This window comes from Oncorhynchus masou, chromosome 17 (genome assembly GCF_036934945.1).
Source record: "Oncorhynchus masou masou isolate Uvic2021 chromosome 17, UVic_Omas_1.1, whole genome shotgun sequence".
Lineage (NCBI taxonomy): Eukaryota > Metazoa > Chordata > Actinopteri > Salmoniformes > Salmonidae > Oncorhynchus > Oncorhynchus masou.
This window is the reverse complement of record NC_088228.1, coordinates 29,786,991-29,814,242: the sequence shown is the minus strand read 5'-3', so window position 1 is coordinate 29,814,242 and position 27,252 is coordinate 29,786,991. Positions and strand designations below refer to the sequence as shown.

Below are 27,252 nucleotides of genomic sequence, written 5' to 3'. Positions count from 1 at the left end.
TTTCAACAGTTTCATGTTTCCATTAATGATACAATCTAAGACTATATTTGACAGTGACACTAAGAAAATACAGAACAATTGGTATACACTTCAAGTGAAAATATCTGAGACCACATCTTGATTAAGATTAGATCAACCTTCCCTTTATATTACTTTATACTTATGCACTGCTATGTCACACATTGAAAACACAGACATTTGCCAACACACAACCTAAACTCAAAATCTTGTCTCACCTTTACTTTCACAGTGAAGTCTCTTAGTGTAGAACAATTCATGAACACTTCAAGCTGCATGTTCATGGTTGGTTGGTCAACCAGTGAATCACAAGCAACACAAAGGAATGCTTGACTGGGGACAACAGACATAATGCAGATACTGACATCACATTTCAACCACAATACACAAGTTCCCTTTGTGAAAAAATGAAGTTATTCTATTGGTAAACCAATAAGATTCAATCAGTTAATTAGGCTTATCCCCTATAGGTCATCAGCAGGTGAACTGAAGACTTACGGCTTTTGGGGTGCCATCTCCAAGCGGTCGCTCCCACACAGGCTGCAGACTGGCCAGGAGTAGGCCGTGTCCTCATTCACACCAACTATCACACCTACAATCACCAACACAACCATCAGCACTAGCCAGAGAAACAAACCTCTATAGGGCACCACACTGACTAAACTGGCAAGCCACATGGGTGGAAACTGGGACTGAGCAGTGTAACAATTGTATCAATATTCTTGAGGTCACTGCGGTATGGATTAAAAAAGGAGAAGATAAAACAAGCTCAGTAAGAAGATAAGAATGACACTTTAGGGTCAAAGGGAAAACAATCAAGTTTGCAGCCCCAGATATTCTTATCTGTGCATTGAAATGGATAGCAAGTGTTTACTCCCTTAAAGAACTGACACAATCATAGTTAACAAGTAGACATATGCCCCCCCCCCAACACACAGCTTATGTAAAATACATACATATTTACCAACCAATAAAAATAAAGATTCTGCCTTCACACAGAGCCAGGCAAACTGCCATAAGTTAGAACTCGCTTACGAGTGCAGATGAAGACACATTATATGGCAGGTAGCCTTGTGGTTAGAGCGTTGGACTAGTAACCGAAAGGTTGCAAGATCAAATCCCTGAGCTGACGAGGTACAACTCTGTCGTTTTGCTCCTGAACAAGGCAGTTAACCCATGGTTCCTAGGCCGTCATTGAAAACAAGAACTTGTTCTTAACTGACATGCCTAGTTAAATAAAAGGTAAAAAAAAATAAAAAATAGAGAAAAAATACCCTATTTTACACTACAGAGCCAAGCACAACTGTACCGTGCTGGCCTGGTTATGCATCTACCATAGCGTCTGAAGCCGTGCTGGAAATGACCATTTGAAAATAAACTATCTGAGCCAGCAAAGCACGGGTTCAGCACAGCATTCGGGTTGGCGTGAATAGTGTGAATCAGGCATTGGTGTTTGTTTTATTCAGCCAGCTGATCCAACATGGAAGACGAGTGAGAGAGACCTGAACTAATCCAAAGGGTTCACAGTTTCACCTTTGATCTCTCCTGTGACACAGGGTGCTAACAGATGCAACTTATCGTGACTTACTCAAGATTCCCTGAGTTGCATATAAAATAGACTGTAGACAGACAGTGAATGCATTTTGTGCCAGTATCTTAAGGGCTTAAGAGCTCTGTCGTTTGATTGGATCCCTTAATCAGATTCATACCATTATCACTGAGTTTAGGATAACAGTATCATCACTTGATTACAGATAGATAGTCCACAGCTAGTTGCATTGGTGGGCCTTGAAAGGTTGTCACAACCAGTGGCTCAACCACTTGAGGGAAACTGTGAATGAGAATGGAAGAACACAATGCCTTCGACTAAACACAAGAAGGCCCCTCTGTCTCGCACAAAGTAACAAATACAAACAGGCAACAGCCACAACCCACTCAAAACTGTTTGTCTGTCTCTCCAATAAAACAATTATCCAGGCTAACCCTGAAAAATAATTGATCAAAGAGGAGAGCGTGACTGACCCGAGAACGTGCAGAGGGAGTTGGGTGGTGTTTCCGGACCCAGGGGATCCAGCATCACATGTTGTGGTAAGGCCTGAGGAAGGACATGGGGCTGGGATTGAGGTAGGGGCTGAGGTAAGGGCTTTGCCTGGGACAATGACAGAGACCCTGGGCCCAGCGTGATCTCGGTATGTGGGCAGCACACTGATACCAGAGGCTGCAGCTGCACAACTGACTGCTCCACACACAGGATCCCACCTGGAGAGAAATCATTGCATAGCTTCATAAAACAGTAGTTTGACCTGACATTGGAGGTGCTTTCATTATTAAGGTTTGGGGAAGCAGTAGCCACGTGACTTCAGATGTCCTACAGTATACAATACATAGTGGCTAATGCAATATACACTATATAGTGACAGACTAGATGAATAACACCATGTATGCGTCCCAAATGGAACCCTATTCCATATGAAGTGCACTACATAGGGAATAGGGTGCCATTTGGGGAGTAACCATGATATTGCAGTAAAACAGTACCATGCTCTCTGACTGCATCCCTGAATGACAAGCGGAAGGTGCTGGAGGTGCTTATTGCCTTGGCGACAGAGGAAGTGAGCACACAGGAAGTGGTCACACACACAGCCAGCGTTCGTCTGCATGGTGGCCCATCAGACTGCTGCTCCTCCTGCAAACTGGGGTCAGTCACCACCAGCCAAACCTCCCCTGGGCTCTGATCACTACTCTGAGACTGGAGGGGAGAGAGATGGGGGGGACAGTCAGAGATGGTGGGGGCTATCATTCATATCAACCAAGATTATAATAAAGAGAGGAAGAGAAAGAGGGGATCAGTCATTAGTGTAGATTATTAGAGAAACAAGGCGAGAGAGAGACAACGCGAGAAAGAGAGACAACGAGAGAGTGTGAGACAACGAGAGAGAGAGAGAGAGAGAGAAAGAGAGAGAGAGAGAGAGAGTGAGAGAGAGAGAGAGAGAGAGAGAGAGAAAAATGGTGTGGGAGACTATGAGCTTACTTTCTAAATTCTAAGTGTCTTAGTGAATAAACACCTTTCTGTCTGTATCTGTATGTGCATCAAACAAAAAGCATGAGTCTCTGCTGGCTCAGTCTGGTTGCTCAGACTCATCCATTTGATGACTGACATGAAAAGCAGAGTGGTATAGACAAAAAGCGTTGGACTTCGCCACACGCTCTGTTCTGGGCCTGTTATCTCCCTCCCGGTGGTCAAAGTGTAAAGGTTTCACAGATCAACAGTAAAAAAATAAATAATAATAATTGTAAAACACCTGGTAGATAATGTAGGTTAAAATGCATACAGATGGTGAAGGCAGTTTGCCTCGTCTTGTCAACACAGCAAGTTCAAATTATTCCCCACTGTCCACCACAGCAGGATGTGATCATGTTCCTGTCAACTCTTTAAAATATGTTGTGTTACATCTACCCGTCTCTAATAAGATAGATATCACAGTTAACAGTTTCTCAGTCAGACTATACATTCTCATTGAAATCCAAGGATGCATTTGAAAGTACCTGGTTTCTCTTGTAGATGACAGTGGCGACAAAGCTACAACGATGGCTGTTGAGCTCACACTGAAATAGATGTGACAGGCCGTTACTACAATTCATATTTGATCGATTGCCACTGGCTCAACAAAGTCAGAGCGAAGGAAAAATGTGTCATCTGGTCTCAACAACTCAAATGTTTGGAGGAATAGTTGGGGAGGTAAACAGAGAGTTAGAATTCAGTTCTCACCCTCTCTCTCTCTGTGTGTCACTAGTTACCTGCAGTATGTCTCTGAGGGTTTGTTCTGTAGGAGGCAGGTATAGAGAGGATAAAGGCTGTCCCTCTACAGGCTCCACAGAGCCCTCTTGGCCTGACAGCAGGTAACAGAAGCTTGGGGCTGGGCCTTTGTGTCTGCTGTCCTACAAACAAAACAAACACACAGAATCAAGATTATAATCCACTACGTGCAGGCAGTATTCATAGCCAGTTTCTTATTCTAACATAAATTAACCATAATAACATGGGTTCTCAATATCAAATGGAAATACTGTATATACATTATTCACCTAATTGAGTTTCAATTGCGGGAAAAGGCAGGATATGATTCACAACGGAATATTGAATAACCTACACCTTGACAGCTCTGGTTTTCTCCAAGTACTTTGAAAGGCATCACTGGTGGCCAGAGGCTGTCTATCAGGCTGAAGAGTCTGGTCCACCTGTGAGAGCGAGAGCAGAAGAAAGTGAGAGAGGGGTTGGAAAGGGAAAAGACAGTGAACGACAGGGTATACAGAGAGGGAGGTGCAACAATATCAGTTGGTTTCCCTTTTACGGAATGACAGATCTGTTAAGACAGGGCACTTTTTAGCTTTCACCGAATCAACAGAAAACATGCCGAGACTGGTGCGAGAGACACACTCTCGCGCTCTCTCTCGCACCTCTTTATCACTAGCAATCTGACTGCTGAAAAGACAAGCCTAGCCGTCTCCCTGCATAGACCTGCAGCGTAAAGACTTTTTGCAGAGAGCCTATATGCACCATAGAGATGATTTGCACAGACTACTCACACATCCAACCCTTACACAAACACCCATAAACAAAACACACCCCCACTCAGAACTCACACTGCTGCTGTTCTTTTATATACTATTGATTCCACTACCCACTTTATATTTGTAAATACAGCCCATTATTACTATGCATACCAATTTCATTTGTCTATTACTTCTACTACTTGTTATTGTGACCCTTTTCATCGCTATTATTGATTAATGTACTGCATTGTTGAGGGAGCTATTACATAAGCATTTCGCTGCACCTTTCATACCCGCTGTAAACTGTGTATATGAAGAAAACATTTCTTACACACACCAAAACATTTAACCATATGTAGGGTGTCCAATCAAAAACACGTATTTAGACCAATGAGTAAAATCATTTTAATTGTGTAGATACTCTTCTAAGAAAATGAATGGTCCCAACCTTATGTCTCGATCATAATCCATTCAAAAGTTATTGTAGTTTGTACCCTGGCCAAAATTAGAGTGACTAAATGAGTGACTCAATGGAGGCCAGAAAAAAAAAGTAGTAATAAATCTGGAAAATAGCATTGTGTCAGCTAGCACAGATGCTGTGCGAGAATTTAGACTGACAGAATTTAGACTGACAGGCTCACTGTTGAACTTGTCTTTCTTCTCAAATCCGGAGGACATAAAACCACATAGAGGTGAGATAGATATCGATTTTGAGACGTGACACTAAACATTTTCATAGTTTAGTATAAGCTTTTCATATTAATGCAACAGTTTTAAAAGAGTTCTCACAAAAACAAGCGTATCTCTGGAATGTCAACGGAGCACTGAGCGTACCACAAGACTTTTATTGTCAAAACCTTTAACAATTCATTCAGTTCGGGGCAACAGAGCCCAGTACTTGTTATCGGATGTATTATGTTACGAAATCCGACTTCTTGGATTTAATGTTAATGACATGTTAGAGAAAGACCCCACTGAACGATTCAGAACATGAAGAATCATATTTGTCTTGGTAAAATTATGTTATAAATGTATTTTATAACATAATGAAGTGAAATTTCATCACCAAAGCATCTTTTCACCCGCGCTATGTAAATCACACACAAAAACAAGTCTGTCTTCTATTGGTTTCAATTGTCGGTTTCAACTGACAATTTTGACACCTGAGGGCCTGGGTGTTGCTTTGAGGTGCCCGTCTAGACAATTCAACTAGGGGACCAACAAAGGAAGACCGAAAATGGCGATGCTTCAACCCCAACCTAAATGCCCAGAAACAAAATAAATTAAACCTGTCCTTGAGTTCAGGGCTACCAGTTAGTCAGTGTATGTGTGTGTGTGTGTATGTGTGTGTGAGAGAGGTTGGATTGATGTCATTACTATTCCTCCTCTTTGGTGCTGTGAACTCAGTCTGCCTCATTGGTTGTTAAAAACCGGTTCCACAGGGTGTCTGTGTACAGAACTGGCTCTGCACCCCGGGCTGGTCCAACAGGTCAGGATGAAGAATGAGTTCACCTCACACAACACTGACTTTGTTACCGAGACCTTTCTGTAGCTTTATTGTAACATTGTACAAGTAGGCTGATTTGCCTACTGAAGAATGCAGTTTAAGTACAGTCGTATGTGAGTACTGAAAAGAGGGAGTCAAGGACTCAGTGACAACACTAACATTTATCAAAAACTGATTTGACATGATTACAGTAACATGATCTAATTGTTGATTTAATGATGATTCAAATTGAGATTCTTAAGTGCCAACACATCAAAAACACTTGTTTAAGCTTTGATAAAGGCTAATTAAAAGATCAAGCCCCAGCTACTGTATATGCAGGGTTCCACAGTGCTACTTGGAATTTTAATTTAGGAGCCCCAGTCCGCCAAGAAAAACGAAGGATTCTAGCTTTAATACCTCAAATATTTTTCATTGTGCTCCTATGTTTCTTTGTGTGCGCCTACATTTTTCAACTTAGCAGCATAAGTGTTCATTGTTAAAAAAAATATGTTTTTTAAAAGTCAGTGTAGAGCCCTGATATGGCAGAAATGTTTTGTTTAAGATAAGAGTATAAGATGGTGGCTACATGCGTTAGGACCAATCCCAAATTGACACCTAAACTACGCACTTCAGGAAATCAGAGGGTTTTACAGGTGTAACTAATATAGTTATCGCACCACCTTGACCTCAAGTGCATAGGGCATAGAGGTGCTTGCTCCTGAAGGGGATATATCCATCATGGCGGACTGTAGACAACAACCCCCGCCTCCCCACCACATTATGGGATGCTTTCTGGCATAAATGAAGCCGTAAACACACTAACCCCTCCTCCAAATGTCCCCACACCAGTTCTCCAAAATGTTTCTAATCTGAGCTCCTGACTGTAGAAAGTAAATCATAGGTCCAGTGCGAGCACCAATGATGTATCACTTTACATGTAAACATGGGACAGTGACATGGCAGGATGATCAGCGGGTGGCCATCTTGAACTCAGGTTGGAAAGTTATGAGAGTTAGAGTGTATTCGGGAAGGTATTTAGACCCCTCCACTTTTTCCACATTTTGCTACGTTACAGACTTATTCTAAAATGGATTACATCGTTTTTCCCCCCTACACACAACACCCCATAATGCCATAATGACAACCAAAAAAATACAAAAACTGAAATATCACATTTACATAAGTATTCAGACGTTTTACTATGTACTTTGTTGAAGCAGCTTGAGCTGCTTGGGTATGATGCTATAAGCATGGCACACCTGTACTTGGGGAGTTTCTCCCATGCTTCTCTGCAGATCCTCTCAAGCTGTCAGGTTGGATTGGGAGCGTCGCTGCACAGCTTTTTTCAGGTCTCTCCAGAGATTTCGATCGGGTTCAAGGCAAGGCTCTGACTGGGTTGCTCAAGGACATTCAAAGACTTGTCCCTAAACCACTCCTGTGTTGTCTTGGCTGTGTGCTTAAGGTCGCTGCCTGTTGGAAGGTGAACCTTCATCACAGTCTGAGATCCTAAGGATCGCTCTGTACTTTGCTCCCTTCATCTTTCCTTTAATCCTTACTAGTCTCCCAGTCCTTGCAGCTGAAAAACATTCCCACAGCATGATGCTGCCACCACCATGCTTCACCTTAGGGATGGTGTCAGGTTTCCTCCAGACGTGACACTTGGCATTCAGGCCAAAGAGATCATTCTTGGTTTCATCAGACCAGAGAGTCTTGTTTCTCATGGTCTGAGAGCCTTTTTACATTCCTTTTGGCAATCTCCAAGCGGGTTGTCGTGTGCCTTTTACTGAGGAGTGGCTTCCGTCTGGCCACTCTATCATAAAGGCCTGATTGGTGGAGTGCTGCAGAGATGGTTTTCCTTCTGGAAGGTTCTCCCATCTCCACAGAGGAACTCTGGAGCTGACAGTGACCATCGGGTTCTTGGTAACCTTCCTGACCAAGACCCTTCTCCCCCAATTTCTCAGTTTGGCCGGGCAGCAAGCTCTAGGAAGAGTCTTGGTAGTTCTAAACTTCTGCCATTTAAGAATGATGGAGGCCAATGTGTTCTTGGGGACCTTTAAATGCTGCATATATTTTTGGGGACTCTTCCCCCCTAGGAGGGGTGCATAACTTGAGTGGGTTGAGTCACTGACGCGATCTTCCTGGCGGGTTGGCGCCCCCCTCGGGCTGGTGCTGTGGGGGAGATCTTTGTGGGTTATACTCGGCCTTGTCTCAGGGTAGTAGGTTGGTGGTTGAAGTTGGTGGGGTCATATCCTGCCTGTTTGGCCCAGTCATCGGACAGGGCCAGTGTCTCCCGACCCCTCCTGTCTCAGCCTCCAGTATTTATGCTGCAATAGTTTGTGTCGGAGTGCTAGGGTCAGTCTGTTATATCCGGAGTATTTCTCCTATCTTATCCGGTGTCCTGTGTGAACTTAAGTATGCTCCCTCTAATTCTCTCTTTCTTGGAGGACCTGAGCCCTAGGACAATGCCTCAGGACTACCTGGCCTGATGACTCCTTGCTGCCAGTCCCCAGTCCACCTGGTCATGCTGCTCCTCCAATTTCAACTCTCCTGCCTGTGGCTATAGAACCCTGACCTGTTCACTGGACGTGCTACCTTGTCCCGGACCTGCTGTTTTGGACTCTCTCTCTAACGCATCTGCTGTCTCAACCTTTGAATGCTCGGCTATGAAAAGCCAACAGACATTTACTCCTGAGGTATTGACCTGTTGCACCCTCTACAATCACTGTGATTATTATTATCTGACCCTGCTGGTCATCTATGAATGTTTTAACATCTTGGCCATATTCTGTTATAATCTCCACCCGGCACAGCCAGAAGAGGACAGGCCACCCCTCAGAGCCTAGTTCCTCTCTAGGTTTCTTCCTAGGTTCTGGCCTTTCTAGGGAGTTTTCCCTAGTTACCGTGCTTCTACATCTGCATTGCTTGCTGTTTTAGGCTGGGTTTCTGTTTAGCACTTTGTGACATCGGCTAATGTAAAAAGGGTTTTATAAATACATTTGATTGATTGTTTTTATCACCACCTGATACGGCAACTGCACAGCCCACAACCGCAGGGCTCTCCAGAGGGTGGTGCGGTCTGCACAACGCATCACCAGGGGCAAACTACCTGCCTTCCAGGACAGCTACAGTACCAGAGCCAAAAAGACCATCAAGAACAAAAACCACCCAAGCCCGTGCCTGTTCACCCCGTAATTACCATCCAGAAGGTGAGGTCAGTACAGGTGCCTCAAAGCTGGGACCGAGAGACTGAAAAACAGCTTCTACTTCAAGGGCATCAGACTGTTAAACAGCCATCACTAACACAGAGGCTGTTGCCTACATACAGACTTGAAATCATTGGCCACTTTAATAAACGGATCACTAGTCACTTTAATAATGATGTCTTGCATTACTTATCCCATATGTATTTACTGTATTTTATACCATCTACTGCATCTTGCCTATGCCGGGAAGTCATCGCTCCTCCATATATTAATATGTTCATATTCTTTTGTGTGTATTTTCATTTGTGTGTATTAGGTAGTTGTTGTGGAATTGTTAGATATTACTTGTTAGATATTGCTGCACTGTCCGAACTAGAAGCACAAACATTTTGCTACACTCGCAATAACATCTGCTAACCATGTGTATGTGACCAAGAACATTTGATTTGAAAACATTAGCTAGCTAACGGTCTGACTGACTTTGTTAGCCAACTAATTTTCACACCATAAACTAAATTATTTGATCAGCTAAGTTAGCTAATGTTGCTCAACATTTATCTTGCTAGCCAACAGAGAATTCTGCTACTGTAGCAAGATACTTAACAATCCTAACAATTCTTGTTCTACCACACTTGTTCCCTCACCTCAAACTTTCCAAATGCCAGTTTTTCGGTTACAGCTCATGAAGTACGCTGCATCACCTTCTCATCTCAGTCTCTAGGCTTCTCACCTACCTCTTCATTGTCATTCCAAATACTTTTTTTCCACCATAATTTGAAAAAAAATTCTTTAAAAATCCTACAATGTGATTTTCTGGATTTTTTCTCTCATTTTGTCTGTCATAGAGGAAGTGTACCTATGATGAAAATTACAGGCCTCTCGTTTTTTTAAGTGGGAGAACTTGCACAATTGGTGGCTGACTAAATACATTTTTGCCCCACTGTATGTAAATAATGTATTTCTGTTTTGATATTTTTTATACATTTGCTAACATTTCTAAAAACCTGTTTTCGCTTTGTCATTATGGGGTATTGTGTGTAGATTGATGAGAAAAAATAATAATTTCATCCATTTTTAGAATAAGGCTGTAACGTAACAAAATGTGGAAAAAGTGAAGGGGTCTAAAAACTTTCCGAATGCACTCTAGGTTAAATGAAGGCAGTGGAAACTGGCCATGGATTTCATATCAGGGACACAAATGGTAGATATCTAACGTTCACAGTTCACACCTGTTTTTGTAGCTTTAACCTCAGGCCTAAGCCCAGGACTACATTGGCCTTGTTCGATAACCTCACGAATAATCATCAAAATCTTAATACATATTTGAATTTTAATCTTAATACAGGAAAATACATACCTCTGGCAAACAATAGTCTGTAGCCCTGGGTTGAAGTTCAAACGAAAGGCCCGCAGTGTGTGCGTGACTCTCTCACCTTTCCCGAGTGACCCGCTGCACCACTTTGATGGCTCGCAGGACGCAGGTCCGGCCCTCCCACTTCCTGGTGTAGAGGTGGAGAGGGTCCTCAGACGGCAGAGGGTGGAGCTGGACCATGCTGAACATCCCATAGCTGTCCTGGACCAGCACACAAAGCCTGGAACACACAAACACAGGGAGAACGTAACACACAGCCTGGGTCTCATAGAAACAGGTAGAATTTAGTTAAATAAACTGAGGGTTGCAAGACAAGTTAGTCATTTGCCAGTCCAATGACTATTATTTCAAATCTGTATTGGTATATTAATGTGTTGGTGGGGGTGTAAGAATACAACATTAACTGAACACACATTATGAACCAAACTCAAAGCTTTGTGATTTGGGCTTGTATTGACATTTTAAAGTTGAGGTGTTGGAGGTTGGTTTGACAGGCTGTCTGCTGAGATTGAGAACCGTTGGCCTAGTAAACAAGATGTGCTGTTCTGCCACAGAACTCTGCTGCTCTCAGCAACCAAGAAAGAGAAGGAGAAGGAGGAATTACTAGGAGATAGCAGAAGGAGTTCAAATCAAATTGTATTTGTCACATGCGCCGAATACAACAGGTGTAGACCTAACAGTGAAATGCTTACTTCCAAGCCCCTAGCCAAGGATGCAGGTTTAAGAAAATACCTTAAAAAAATGTTGTTTAAAGGTATGAGATAAGAATACCAAATAATTAAAGAGCAGCAGTAAATGACAATAGCGGGGCTATATACAGGGGGTACCGGAACAGAGTCAATGTGCGGGGGCACTGGTGTTGAGGTAATTGAGGTAATATGTACACGTAGGTAGAGTTATTAAAGTGACTATACATAGATAATAACAGAGAGTAGCAGCAGCGTAGAAGAGGGTGGCTGTAGTGCCTTGCGGTCGGAGGCCGAGCAGTTGCCATACCAGGCAGTGATGCAACCCGTCAGGATGCTCTCGATGGTGCAGCTATAAAACCGGTATCATAAGGAGTTACTAGAAGTAGTCAGAAGGAGTTACTAGGACTAACAGTTGGATATCAGAGGGAGTCAACAGGAGGAGTTAATATGAGTTAGCAGAAGGAGATAGCAGAAAAAGACAGGATTTCAAGTCAGCCCTTCAAGTCCAGACACAGCCGCTGTACTGTATCAGTCCTTAGAGGGTAAACAGTGCTGTTCATAACCCCCAGTTAAAAGATACCAGAGGGGGGAGGGGACTCTTAGTGCTCTATACCCTCTGTCAGGAGAGGGGGAGGAAAAACAGTGGGAGGAGTATGAAGGAGAGGTGTGTAATGGACGAAAGTTCAAGGCCAACCATGCATTTGCATTTCCCAGACACTAGGAACGTTTTGAGTCTGTTGGTTTCCATTCCAGCCACCTGCTTGGCTATATAAACTGTGTTGGTAAACATTGGTCTGTGTTTATTTCTCATCTACATCATACCAAGTTGCTAGGGAACAGTACAGTGTTTTATTGTTAACAATTACCAATCCATAACCTACTTACACAGTGCTGTAAATGGCTGAGTCCAATAATCAAAAGAAGAAACATTCTTCTACACTATAAGGTGTAAGGTGTTATCAGTTAAATTATGGAACTGCATACATGGGAGGTCCATGGGGAATGTCTGAAAAAGTCTGAATATGTGGATCATGATGCATTTCATGGCAATATACAGAGAGCATACAAAACATTTAGAACACCTGGTCTTTCCATGAAAGGCTGATCATGTGAATCACGGTGACTGCTATGATCCCTTATTTATGTCACTTGTTAATTAAATCAACTCCAAAATCAGTGTAGATGAAGGGGAGGAGACAAGTTAAAGAAGGATTTTAAAGTATTGAGACATGCATTGTGTGTGCTACTCAGTGGGTGAATTGGCAAGACAAAAGTGACTTTGAACGGGGTATGGTCGTAGGTGCCAGACGCACTGGTTTGTGTCAAGAACTGCAACGCTGCTGGTTTCTCACGCTCAACAGTTTCCCGTGTGTATCAATAATGGTCCACCACCCAATGGACATCCAGCCAACTTGACAACTGTGGAAAGCATTGGAGTCAACATGAGCCAGCATCCCTGTGGAACGCTTTTGACACCTTGTAGAGTCCATGCCCCGACGAATTGAGGCTGTTCTCATGGCAAAGGGGGGGTGCGACTCATTATTAGGAAATTGTTCCAAAGGTTTGATATACTCAGTGTATCTCCATTAACAACATACAGATTTTAGGGAAAACAATTTGTTGGGTAATTTATCTAACGATGACCTAAGGGGAGAAATTGAACTTTTGCATAGTAAATATTATCATCTGCTGTCAATCAGATCAAGCCAAAACACTGCTCTTGGGTGAAGCAATCTAAAGTTATCCTAATCGGAATACTGATCGTAACTGAACACCGTTTAAGACACTGGGCATCTATCAATCAGTGCATTTAGAAAGGATTCAGACCCCTAGACTTTTTCCACATTTTGTTAGGTTACAGCTTCATTCTAAAATGTATTAAATAGTTTTTTCCCCCCTCATCAATCTACACACAATAAAAATAAAGCAAATAAATTATAAAACATTTATCTCTGCACAGCTTTATTCAGATCAACCTGAGATTTTCAATCCTATTCAAGTCCAGGCTCTGGCTGGGCCACTCAAGGACATTCAGAGAAACTCCTGCGTTGTCTTGGCTGTGTGCTTATGGGTCGTTGTCCTGTTGGAAGGTGAACCTTCACCCCAGTCGGAGGTCTTGAGCACTCTGGAGCAGGTTTTCATCAAGGATCTCTCTGTACTTTGCTCCGTTCATCTTTCCCTCGATCCTGACCAGTCTTCCAGTCCCTGCCGCTGAAAAACATCCCCACAGCATGATGCTGCCACCACCATGCTTCACTGTAGGGATGGCGCCAGGTTTCCTCCAGACGTCACGCTTGGAATTCAGGCAAAATACTTCAATATTGGTTTCATCAGACCAGAGAATCTTGCTTCTCATGGTCCGAGAGTCCTTCAGGTACCTTTTGGCAAACTTCAAGTAAGCCGTCATGTGCCTTTTACTGAGGAGTGGCTTCCGTCTGACCACTCTACCATAAAGGCCTGATTGGTGGAGTGCTGCAGAGATGGTTTTCCTTCCAGAAGGTTCTCCCATTTCCACAGAGGATCTCTGGAGCTCTGTCAGTGACCATCGGGTTCTTGGTCACCTCCTTGACCAAAGCCCTTCTCCCCCGATTGCTCAGTTTGGCAGGGCGGCCAGCTGTAGGAAGAGTCTTGGTGGTTCCAAACTTCTTCCATTTAAGAATGATGGAGGCTATTATGTTCTTGGGAACCTTCCATGCTACAGCCATTTTTTGGCACCCTTCCCCAGATCTGTGCCTCAACACAATCCTGCCTCGTAGCTCTACGGACAATTCCTTCAACCTCATGGGTAGGTTTTTGCTCTGACATGCACTGTCAAATGTGGGACCTTAAATAGACAGTTGTGTGTCTTTCAAAATCATGTCCAATCAATTGAATTTACCACTGGTGGACTCCAATGAAGTTGTAGAAACATCTCAACGATGATCAATGGAAACGGGATGCACCTGAGCTCAATTTCTCATAGCAACGGGTCTGAAAACTTAGTTACCTGCTTTTTTATTTTTAATACATTTGCAAAGTCTAAAACACTATTTTTGCTTTTTCAATTGTGTGTAGATGGATTAAATCAAAAATAATCTCAAATTTTAGAAAAAGGTTGTAAAGTAATAAAATGTGGAAAAATTCAAGGGGTCTGAATACTTTCAGGCTGTAATCAGGTAATCATCCACCATGCGTAGTTATGCTGCATTCAGTTATAAGAGTGTAATCCTATCTGTTTTAAATCTAATATGATTAATAAAACAACACAGGGAGGGACAGAGAAGCAGTCTAATATTAAATTGTTTACAGTGACACTAAATATAGTGTTGACATATGTAAACTTGTCTCCAGTTACAGCTAGTATCTCTGCGCTCCGGTCAAGACATTTGTGCATTTGTTTATCTTAGTGCATATTTTCCACCAAATACACATTAATAGCTACATTCATTTGGGAGATTTTTCATTTTGGACAGAACTGAAAAATATCCTGTAGTACTCTCTGACTAACCTTCTATTTTGCAAATGTTGAAAAACAACCACAGAGATCTAAAATCAGAGCATGCATAAAATAGTCTTAACTGGAATAGCTCATTTTGTCCAATGTAAACAGTCGCTGTTTTAAAGTCAACTGCGGCACAAAACTTAGCCTACACAGGTTTCTCTTTCTTTTCTTTTTTTAACAGCAGAGCCTGTTCAAACCTGAAATCCTGAAAGCTAATCGGTGAAGAGAGAGAAAGAAAGTTGGGAGAAAGGTAAGAGGGGGGGAGTCTTGTGGTATTACCATCTTGACATAACCACCCATCTATCCAGCCCCTAAACTAAAACTATACCCCATTCAGCCTCTCTTTTTAGCCTTTTCCAGTACCACTCAGTTTCAGTCACAGGCTGATTTCAGAATGTGTTATTGTGAGCAATCACAAGAACTCTCAGCAACTCGGGGGTTCTTCCAGGAATTACGATCCATTGAGCGTGTCCAAATACACACACACACACACACACACACACGCACACACACACACACACACACACCACTTGGCCCCACAGTAAGTAAGAGACCCACACATTAACACAGCCGAGAGGCCTCATTGACAGGGGGCATTGAGGAGGGATTCCTTCCTCTGCACCGTCCACCAATCACGTCGCAGAGTGATAAACATGCTTGTAACAGGATCCCTGCAGCACATTGTGTTCCAAGCTCTGTGAAAATAGCCAGCCTCCTCCTCCTCTCCTTCCCCATGCTCTCCTCCTCCTCACTCCCTCCCTCTCCTTTCCCCCTCATCTTGTCTTCTCTTCTGCCTCTCCTCCTACCCCACCTTCTCTATTCCCCACTCCCTCCCTGCAAACAGTTAATCTTCTTGTTTATTCAATTCTGAATTTACTGGAACTAAACATCTTCTAGCATAAATATAATCCTGGTTTTCTCTCTCCCCTGTGTATGTGAAAGGAACAGACTATAAAATCAAACAACAAAAAGGACTAGAGAAAAGTGGCTACCCAGAATAGTGAGATAGAAATTGGGGAGAGGGAAACAGAGGTCCATAGGTCACTCATCCTACTTTCTTTGATCACTTAAATGGGGACGTTGGGCCAGTGGATAATGGACTAGGCCTACATTGCACTAACCTACATTCCTAAAAAAAAAACACACAAAAAAAACAAATTGAACACAAAATTAAAATAACAGAACAAATATTTCAAATGCTGGATTACTACAGCCAAAGTACACATTACTCCATTATCATTTAAATTGACTAGATGAGATGGCAAATTCTTATTCCTCAACTAAGTGTGCAATACGGACACTGACTAACAGACTCAAGCAGGCAGGCAGGCGTTCATTCTGAAATTCCAGACCTCATGGCCACATCCAGGACACACCCCCACCTGAGCCAGCTCAATCTGGTTGTTGACTAGTGAGGCAGTCAGGCTGAAGGCTGTGCACTGTGTTACAAAGTGTGCTTCAAAGTGTGCGTGCATGTGTATCCTGTGAGAGGTGGTGTTTGCTTACCAGCTGTAGCAGCATGGCAGGAGCAAAGGGGACAGGAGCAGAGGTGTCAAATTACTACTGCCGGTCAGTCAATTAGTGACAGCCTAGTCAGCTGACCGGGACTCCCCTTCTTCTACACTCTTGTACCACTCCAGTCCCCACGTGCAACTCAGTGATCCCCCTCTGCACCCTGCCTCGGATCCCATCCCTCAATAAAAGTAATTTTAAAGTCACCTACAATTTGAGAGTAATAATTGTCAATGATATCTTGGGTTCAACATCAGAGGTAATTATATGACTAATGGCTGATTAAAGGTAATAAAACATGGTAGCAATTCAACAATATGGGTCCTAAAGAAACATAATACTTCAAATGGCAGAAGCCATGATTGCACATCCCAGCACTTTATTCCAGTCCATCCAGTGCAATTTGTATATACACACACCGAACAAATTCTGTTACAGTTCACATCAGGAAATCATTCAATTGAAATAAATTCATTAGGCCCTAATTTACGGATTTTACATGACTGGGAACACATACCTTAAAAAAAAGGTAGGGGCGTTGATCAGAAAACCAGTCAGTATCTGGTGTGACCACCATTTGCCTCATGCAGTGCAACACATCGCCTTCGACATGGAGTTGATCAGACTGTAGATTGTGGCCTGCGGAATATTTTCCCAATCCTCTTCAATGGCTGTGCGAAGTTGCTGGATATTAGTGGGAACTAGAATACACTGTCGTACATGTTGATCCAGAGCATCCCAAACAAGCTCAATGGGTGACATACATGTCCTGTGAGTATGCAGGCCATGGAAAAACTGGGACATTTTAAGCTTCCAGAAATTGTGTACGAGCATGCAGATAAGCTTCCCTGAGACAGTTTCTGACAATATGTGCAGAAATTCTTTGGTTGTACAAACCCACAATTTAATCAGCTGTCCGGATGGATGGTCTCAGAAAATTCCACAGTTGAAGAAGCCGGATGTGGAGGTCCTGGGCTGGTGTGGTTACACGTGGTCTACGGTTGAGAGGCCGGTTGGCATACCTGCAGTCAGCATGCCAATTGCACGCACCCTCAACATTTGAGACATCTGTGGCATTGTGTTGTGTGACAAAACTGCACATTTTAGAGTGGCCTTTTATTGTCCCCAGCACAAGGTGCAGCTGTGTAATGATGATGCTGTTTAAATCAGCTTCTGATATGCCACACCTGACAGTTGGATGAATTATCTTGGCAAAAGAGAAATGCTCATTAACAGGGATGTTAACAAATTTGTGCACAATTTTTGGGGGAGAAAAGCTTTTTGTCCTTATGGCAAATTTCTGGGATATTTTATTTCACCTTATGAAACCAACACTTTACATGTTGTCTTTATATTTTTGTTCAGTATAGATGTATTTTAGTGATATATATTTTATGTTATGATTTTCATGTTTGTCTCTTGAAAACTGCCGCAAACCAATTTCCCATTGTGGGATTATAAAGGGAAGTACTACTAGTACTCTCAACGACCATGCATTCTATCATGAGCTCCAGTCCAGGGTCCATGGTCAGGCAACTGTCAAGTCTGCCTAACATAAAACATAGCTTTAAAAAAAACAAGCTTTCCCCTCAAGCAAATAGCCATTCGCTCTCTGAACAAGGTAATTAAATGGAAATTGGTTTTATGTAGTCTGCTCGTCAATCAAAGTTTATTGCTGGCAGTCCTGGAAGCTATAGGTTAGGCAGCGTTGTGCCACCCTGTGGCCAGTGGGCATTACTGGGCATCCCCTCCCTCACCTACTGCTGCAGCCAGGACCCAGCAGGACCCTCCCTGGAGCTCAACAACATGTCGTCTTTTGTTCCAGAGAATTGGCCTGGTGGATCACGACAGCACAGCAGGTCTGGCTTCAATTATAAATGTTTATTTCCTTTGTCAAGCAATGCCATATGGCTGGAGAGTAAAGAGACAGACCTCTGTGGAGGGGGTCTGTTCAGCTAACTATCCAGTGTTTCGAGATTGCTATGAAATATGACTTAAAATTAATAACAATATTCGTAAAATAATTTTCCTTCCAAGAAACTGTAATTAAGTACTTCAAAAAGCAGTTTATCTGTGTTGGAATGGTGTCGGCATACCACGACAAAAGAACACTGTGAGTGTATACCGGTCAATAAAAATATTTGTGAGAATAGTCTGCTGATTGACCAGCTCATCTTTCCTCGGGAGGATGACATCATCCTATGAGGAAATAGCAAGCATTTTTTAAATGGTCTGTTGATGTTAGTTTTTTTCCTTCTCATATTGATGCGTTGGCTACAAAGGCAAGTATAGGATGAGTCAACAACATTATTTGAGTATGAGTTTACAGAATATTACAGATTTTTACTGGACAGTTACTTTAACAATAGCTAAGAACTAAGCTGGGGCACATGTTGCCACCAAGGCGAGGCAAATGTCCATGGAGAGGCAGAGGAACTTGCTGCAGGAAAGAATAAACAATGGAATAAACATTGCATATGGTCAAGAACCAAAATAACATTGAAAGTGACATTATCAAAAGGGGGAAGTATCAGCCTATATAGCCAACACACAGTTTGGGCTTCAGTAAGCATAAGAAAACAGCAAGCGATTCACATCTTTCTCTGAAGTTCTCTACCATTACATTTTTACATTTATATTTTGTAATTTAGCAGACGCTCTTACAGTGTTTTCCATTAGCGCCGGCTGTCAGCTAAATCAGTCGGTTGACTCATTTTCAGCCAGCTACATTTTCCACTTCATAGTAAGTAGGCTACTTTTTATTTAAAAGTTTCAATTCGCTACTCTGTCAAACCTACTAGAATGAACAATCTGCATTTTCTAGGGATCTATTGATAGGATGCACCTGCCTGTCAGACACAAATTGCGCAATGACACGGAAACGCAGCACAGAGGAAGAGGCGAAGAGAGAGTATTCATTCTCCCCAAAATTGGTTCAAAATAAGGCCAATGCATTTCTAGGGGCTTATTTTGGACCTGAGCTTGTCACCTTCCTTCCCGTCTTTGGGACAACGACTGCCATTGCTAGGGCAGAGACATTAGCATCTCGTCATTATATACAGATATCTGGTTGCAGTCAAATTTCTTTAGGCCTACATGGAGGTGAGAGAGCATGATGTTTGTGACTTTGCAGGTGGTAACAATGAATCAAAATCCACGACTCAGCTTAATAGTTTTCACACATTCATTTATTTTGCTAGTGTTACACATAGCCAGCCACGAGGAGTCATGACGCATATTTACAGTACGTTGATTGACAAATGAACAGCAAGTGTTGACTATAGTTGATAAAAAATATTTTAAAAACTGTCGAACTGTATTTTTTTTTATTCTGGATCCCCATTAGCTGCTGCAAAGGCAGCAGCTACTCTTCCTGGGGTCCAGCAAAATTACATATAATAAAACAATACATTACACCACAATATTACACACTACTCAACCATAACATATATACAATCCAAAATCAATACAGCGAAATAACAATATTAAAATGCGTGTGTGAGTAGTGTAGTGTGTCTGTTCGCATATGTTTGCGAATGCTGTGTGTGTGGGTGTGTGTTTCTCGTCACAGTCCATACTTTTCCATAAGGTGTAGTTTTTTCAAATCAGATTTTACTGATTGACTGAGCTACATGATGTGGAACACAGTTCCATGTAGTCATGGCTCTATGAGGTACTGTGCGTTTCACGTAGTATGTTCTGGACTTGGGGACTGTTAAGAGATCTCTGGTGGCATGTCTTGTGGGGTATGTGTGAGCTGTGCGCTAGTTGCTTAGACAGCTCAGAGATTTCAACATGTTAATACCTTATAACCATGACAGTTTAAAATCCAGGGTTACTCCAAGCAGTTTAGTCAATTCAACTTGCTCAATTACCACATTATTCATTACAATATTTAGTTGAGGTTTAGTGGATGATTTGTCCCAAATACAATGCTTTAAGTTTGCTTAATATTTACGACCAGCTTATTTCTTGCCACCCATTCTGAAACTGACTGCAGCTCTTTGTTAACTGTTGCAGTGATTTCACTTGCTGTGTTTGCTGACGTGTATTGTGTTGAGTCCTCTGCAATTTATAGACACACAGGCATAACTCAGTGCCAGGTCATTAGTAAAGACTGAAAAAATGAAGGGGCCTTAACAGCTGCCCTGGAGAATGCCTGATTCTACCTAGATTATGTTCGAGGTTTACATTAAAGAACACCCTCTGTGTCCTGTTAGAAAGGTAACTCGATCCACAATATAGCAGGAGATATAAAGCCATAACACACATGTATTCCTAACAAGTCTAACAAAACAGCTCCCACAATTTTCTTATTATCAATTTCTCTCATCCAAAAATCAGTCATTTGTGTAAGGTACAATACACCATGTTGAAAGCCCTTCCCTATAAGTGTGCTGAAAGTATGTTGTTAATTTGTTTGTGAAATAGCATTGTATCAGGTCAAACACCATTTTCCCAAAAGTTTACTTAGGGTTAGTAACAGGTTGATTGGTCGGCTGTTTGAGCCAGTAAAGGGTGATTTGCTATTAGCGGAAAGACTTTTGCTTTCCTCCAGGCCACCACTTTCCTGTAGGCTTGGATAAAAGAGAGGGCAAATAAGAGTGGCAATATAGTCCGCTATTATCCTTAGTAATTCTCCATCCAAGTCGTCAGACCCAGGCAGCATGTCATTGTTGATAGAAAACAACAAATATTTCAAATTTTCCACACTCAATTTACAGAATTCAAAATTACAATGTTTGCCTTGCATAATTTGGTCAGTTATGTATGGATGTGTAGGTTCAGAACTTGTTGTCATACCTACATTTGCTAATCTTGGCAATAGAAAAATCATTAAAGTAATAGGCAATATCAGTGGGTTTTGTAATGAATGAGCCATCTGATTCAATGAATGGAGCCGAATTTTTTCTTGCATTTCAATCATTATATGTGTTATTGTTTTTAACCATCGAGTGTTTTAGTTAATACTTAAGTGATCTGTCTGTTACACAAATCATTTCAATTCAATCATAACATTTTTAAATTCCTCATCAATCCACAGGGATTTAACAGTTTTTACAGTCATTTAATAATTGGTGCACGCTTATTAGTAACTGAAATAAGCAATTCAGTTTGGACATGATTGAACATGATTCGGAAAGGCACCCACCTGTGTATATAAGGTCCCACAGTTGACAGTGCATGTCAGAGCAGAAACCATGCCACGAGGTCGAAGGAATTGTCCGTGGAGCTCCAAGACAGGATTGCGCAAAGGCACAAATCTGGGGAAGGGTATGAAAAAAATGATTGAAGGTCCCAAGAACATAGTGGCCTCCATCATTCTTAAAATGGAAGAAGTTTGGAACCATCAAGACTCCTCCTAGGGCTGGCCACCCGGCCAAACTGGCCCATCGGGGGAGAATGGCCTTGGTAAGGGAGGTGACCAAGAACCCGATGGTCACTCTGATAGAGCTCCAGAGTTCCTCTGTGGAGATGGGAGAACCTTCCAGAAGGAGAACCATCTCTGCAGCACTCCACCTTTATGGTAGAGTGGCCAGACGGAAGCCACTCCTCAGTAAAAGGTATGACAACCCGCTTGGAGTTTGACAAAAGGCACTGATAGGACTCCGATCATGAGAAACAAGATTCTCTGGTCTGATGAAACCAAGATTGAACTCTTTGGCCTGAATGCCAAGCGGCACATCTGGAGGAAACCTGGCCAATACCATCCCTGCGGTGAAGCATGGTGTTGGTAGCATCATGCGGTGGGCATGTTTTTCAGCATCAGGGACTGGGAGACTAGTCAGTATTGAGTGAAAGAAGAACAGAGCAAAGTACAGAGATCCTTGATGAAAACCTGCTCCAGAGCGCTCAGGACTTCAGACTGTGGCGGAGGTTCACCTTCCAACAGGACAACAACCTTAACTTCTTGGTGAAAGGGGGAAGTATGTTCACGTCCGGATGAAATGCACGCCCAAATTCAACTGCCTGCTACTCATCCCCAGAAGATAAGATATGCATATTATTAGTAGATTTGGATAGAAAACACTCTGAAGTTTCTAAAACTGTTTGAATGATGTATGTGAATATAACTGAACTTATTTAGCAGACAAAACCCCGAGGACAAACCATTCAGATGTTTTTTGAGGTCACTCTCTTTTCAATGGGTTTTCATTGGGAATCCAGAATTCTAAGGGAACTTCTTGCAGTTCCTATCGCTTCCACTGGATGTCAACAGTCGTTAGAAATTGGTTGAGGTTTTTCCTTTGTGTAATGAAGAAGTACGGAATTCTTGAACAAGGGTCACTTGAAGTGTACTGTTAGATGGAGGCGGATGACCAGAAAGCTAGCTACAGTTTGTTTTCCTCCTGTATTGAACACAGATCATCGTCTTCAATTTTATTGATTATTTCCGTTAAAAAAACAATTGTGTATTACAAAAGTAGTTTGAAATGTTTTGACAAAGTTTACAGGTAACTTTTGAGATATTTTGTAGTCAAGTTGAGCAAGTTGGAACCGGTGTTTATCTGGATCAAACACGTCAAATAAATGGACATTTTGGATATATATCGACGGAATTAACTTCTTATGGCTGCAGGGGCAGTATTGAGTAGATTGGATGAAAAGGTGCCCAGAGTAAACGGCCAGCTTCTCGGTCTCAGTTGTTAATATATGCATATTATTATTAGTATTGGAAAGAAAACACTCTAAAGTTTCCAAAACTGTCAAAATATTGTCTGTGAGTATAACAGAACTGATATTGCAGGCGAAACCCTGAGGAAAATCAAACCAGGAAGTGGCTTCTATTTTGAAAACTCCATGTTCCATAGCCTGCCTTTGCTCCATTTAAAGGGATATCAACCAGATTCCTTTTCCTATCGCTTCCTCAAGGTGTCAACAGTCTTCAGACATAGTTTCAGGCTTTTATTTTCAAAAATGAGCCAGAAAGATAACATCACGTCAGGTGTTCGCATGAGTTTTGCTCGCGCAACAGAGTTTGGGCAGCCATTGCCTTTCCCTCTCCTACTGAAAAATACAGTTGCGGTTGATATATTATCGATTATATATTTCAAAAACTGATTATAAAAAAGTTTGACATGTTTCTGTGGACATTACGGAAACTATCTGGTATTTGTCTGCGTTGTCGTGACCGCTCTTTCCTGTTGATTTCTGAACATACCTCCGTTTGTTTGGCGCGTTATTTTGGATATAAAAATGATCTTTATGGAACAAAAGGAATATTTATTGTGTAACTGGGAGTCTCGTGAGTGAAAACATCCGAAGATCATCAAAGGTAAACAATTCATTTGATTGCTTTTCTGATTTAAGTGACCAAGCTAATTGATGCTAAGTGTACATAATGTTTTGTCGAGCGATTGATAAACTTACACAAACGCTTGGATTGCTTTCGCTGTAAAGCATATTTTCAAAATCTGACATGACAGGTGGACAATTATCCCAGCCATAAAAAGTTAATCGAACAAAAGGACCATTTGTGATGTTTATGGGACATATTGGAGTGCCAACAAAAGAAGCTCGTCAAAGGTAAGGCATGAATTATATTTTTTATTTCTGCGTTTTGTGTTGCGCCTGTAGGGTTGAAATATGCTTTTCCCTCTTTGTTTACGGAGGTGCTATCCTTAGATAATAGCATTGTTTGCTTTTGCCGAAAAGCCTTTTTGAAATCTGACATGTTGGCTGGATCCACAACAAGCGAATTTGTGATTTAATGAAAGTTTGATTTTTATAGTAATTTATTTGAATTTGGCACTCTGCATTTTCCCTGGCTTTCGACCAGGTGGGACGCTAGAGTACCACATATTCCAGAGAGGTTAATTAAGCACTGTGATGGACATTTTTATGTTTGTGCTTTTTTAATAACCAATTTCTGTGTTCATGCAAATTAACACCAGGGAGAAATCCTCACTGTAGTATCTGCAATTTGGCAGTACTCCCAAACCCTTGATTTGAGAACGATCTCTCAGTTTCAAGGTCTCCGCTTATAATAATTATGAATAATGAATAAGCAACATCATGCAATTATTACTTTGTGTGTCAGTATATAAAATAATTAACGGGACTGCCCCATTGCAGCTCCTGATCAACATGTATACTGGCTGCACTCAGTTGGTTGGAACCTCTCCAGCTTGCTGATAATAAACAGAATGATTAATTTAAGACTGACTTTGAGTGTCCCTGTGTAAAATTTCCACAACAATTAGACGTCAACAAACAGGATGATTGATTCTGCCTGCGGAGCTTTCCAGTGAGGGTCTGCGAGGAGAAGTGGTGCCACGTTTTATGAAGCATGAGGGAAATTCCTCTCCACACCCCTACCTGGGCTTGAACCAGGGACACATTGACAACAGCCACCCTCGAAGCATCGTTACCCATCGCTCCACAAAGCCGCGGCCCTTGCAGAGCAAGTCATCCCCCGTTTGGCGAATTTGGTCTTCAAACAGTTCGCAACGAACCAGGCGGCCCAAACTGCTGCAAATAGCCTGACTCTGTTGCACAGAATGCAAGGTAAGTGACACAATTTCCCTATTTAAAAGGAATTCATGACAGCAGGCAATATTAACTAAATATGCAGGTTGAAAAATATATACTTGTGTATTGATTTTAAGAAAGGCGTTGATGTTATTGGTTAGGTACACATTGGTGCAACGACAGTGCTTTTTTGCAAATGCACTTGTTAAATACCCCGTTTCGCAAAGTAGGCTATGATTCAATGATAAATAACAGGCACCGCACCGATTATATGCAACGTAGGACAAGCTAGATAAACTAGTAATATCATCAACCATGTGTAGTTAACTAGTGATTATGTTAAGATTGATTGTTTTTTATAGGATATGTTTAATGCTAGCTAGCACCTTACCTTGGCTCCTTGCTGCACTCGCATAACAGGTAGCCAGCCTGCCATGCAGTCTCCTCGTGGAGCGCAATGTAATCGGCCTTGATCGGTGTCCAAAAATGCAGAATACCGATTGTTATGAAAACTTGAAATCGGCCTTAATTAATCGGCCATTCCAATTAATCGGTCAACCTCTAGACCAGACCCTTACTGTGAGCTACCCAGGAGGAGACATTATCCGTGAACAATTGAGGGATGGCAACTGATTTCAGTAAGTTACTTGAAATTAATAAATTAGGTCGAGTAACGCGTAAAAAGGCTATTCACTAGTCTTTTGAGAAGACTAAAACGAGGGTGTAACGGTACAATGGAAAGCCCCGCTGACAGCAGTCTGTAGGTATTTATTAATTAGTGTCTACACGGTCGGCAGCCACTACAAATAGCACTAGGTTATTCACAAGGAAAGGAAATATTAAGATAATTGTTGTAGATTCACACACACACACACACAGTTATGTACGTATGTATGTATGTACAGTTGAAGTCGGAAGTTTACATACACTTTGGTTGTAGTCATTAAAACACGTTTTTCAACCACTCCACAAATTTCTTGTTAACAAACTATAGTTTTGGCCAGTCGGTTAGGACATCTACAAGCCACTGCTTGTAGATGACAGACTACGGTTTGCAACTGCACATGGAGACAAAGATTGTACGTATTAGAGAACAAACAAAAAAATAGTGACCATTGTTACTTTTGGAGGAAAAAGGGGGAGGCTTGCAAGCCGAAGAACACCATCCCATCCATGAAGGGGGTGCCAGCATCATGTTGTGGGGGTGCAGGAGGGACTGGTGCACTTCACAAAATAGATGGCATTATGGAAAATTATGTGGATATATTGAAGCAACATCTCAAGACATTGTTAAGGGAATTTTTATCAATGATGACTAATTATGTATACATTTCAATCAGGACTGACTAGTCCAAATGCTATTATGTACTGTACATATATGAATTTTCTCTCTTGCTCCCATTCCCAATTGTATATAATATAGTCAGGAGTTTAGAACAGTGCCTTGGTACAAATGGATGAACTATCTCCAGATGGCAGAGACGGACTATCTCTAGACTGTCTAGAATGCTATCTACACGGACTGACCTTGGCTACAGGCGAGGAGGGAAGGCTCGAGAACTATAGGGCCTCTCTACCGGTGTCATGAAGAGATAGAACATTAGAAAATGCTGACGCCATTTTCAGTTTATAACCTGTGGAAAAATGTGTATATACGAGTACTCTCTTGAATTAAACGCTGTTACCTGACTTTTAAGACCGGGGCTCTGTCCATTCTTAGAGAAATATTGGGTCTTACAATCCCATAGAATGCAGAATGCATTGACAGAGTAATTCATTCTGATTGGGAAACAATACAGAGAAATTTAGAATTCCTTTAACAATTGGTCCTTCGATCCCGGATCTAAATACCCCTCCCTGTTATCTGGAGGTAGTACGACAAAAATCGTGCACGGATGAGTTTTGACTCGTTTTACTAAAGACCTGACCTCCGAATTGAGGTTAAAATACAGGCCTGCGTATTACCACAGATTACAGGAAAGGTGACAGATTCAAACGAACAGTGCTTTTCCCCAGTCGGCAGCAGGTCAGTAGCCTTTATTCTCAAATTTGGGAGGGATTATTTAGGATATTTATTGATTAAAATGTTAGGAGTTGAATTTGATCAATAATAGGTGCTTGAATATTCTGAACAAATAAAATGGGTTTCTACCTTAGGTTTTAACCAAAATCGATAGGAAGGAAACAGGTCTGAAATTGACCTGTGGTAAGGTGCACTACCATAAATAAACTAGAGCTTAATAAATCCTGGTTTTGCAAGCCAGAAGGTTATTAAGGAGAGTGTGGCAAAGAAGGGGGTCGAGTGGTAAATGGCAGATATGTGAGAGCAGAACTAATAAACGGACTCTGCCCGATCACTAAAATGGCCACCCCTGTCAGAACTACAGATCACAAAATGGCCGACCACCAAAACTACAAGTCCCAGAAGCAAGGGGAACCCTCAGAAGGTGGAGCCAACCCAC

General features: G+C 41.9%; 1 protein-coding gene across 2 annotated transcripts in view; it reads right to left on the bottom strand.

Moving 5' to 3' along the window:
• spidr (scaffold protein involved in DNA repair) overlaps positions 1-27,252 on the bottom strand; it is an 84,140-nt gene that overhangs the window by 6,452 nt on the left and 50,436 nt on the right. For both annotated transcript variants that reach the window (XM_064992984.1, XM_064992985.1), the window contains 8 exons: positions 10,698-10,856; positions 4,170-4,257; positions 3,817-3,957; positions 3,565-3,624; positions 2,557-2,767; positions 2,041-2,277; positions 517-610; positions 237-351 (listed from right to left, as the gene is read on the bottom strand). In XM_064992984.1, the coding sequence (XP_064849056.1) occupies positions 237-351; positions 517-610; positions 2,041-2,277; positions 2,557-2,767; positions 3,565-3,624; positions 3,817-3,957; positions 4,170-4,257; positions 10,698-10,856 (1,105 nt within the window). The remainder of the gene's footprint in view (positions 1-236; positions 352-516; positions 611-2,040; positions 2,278-2,556; positions 2,768-3,564; positions 3,625-3,816; positions 3,958-4,169; positions 4,258-10,697; positions 10,857-27,252) is intronic.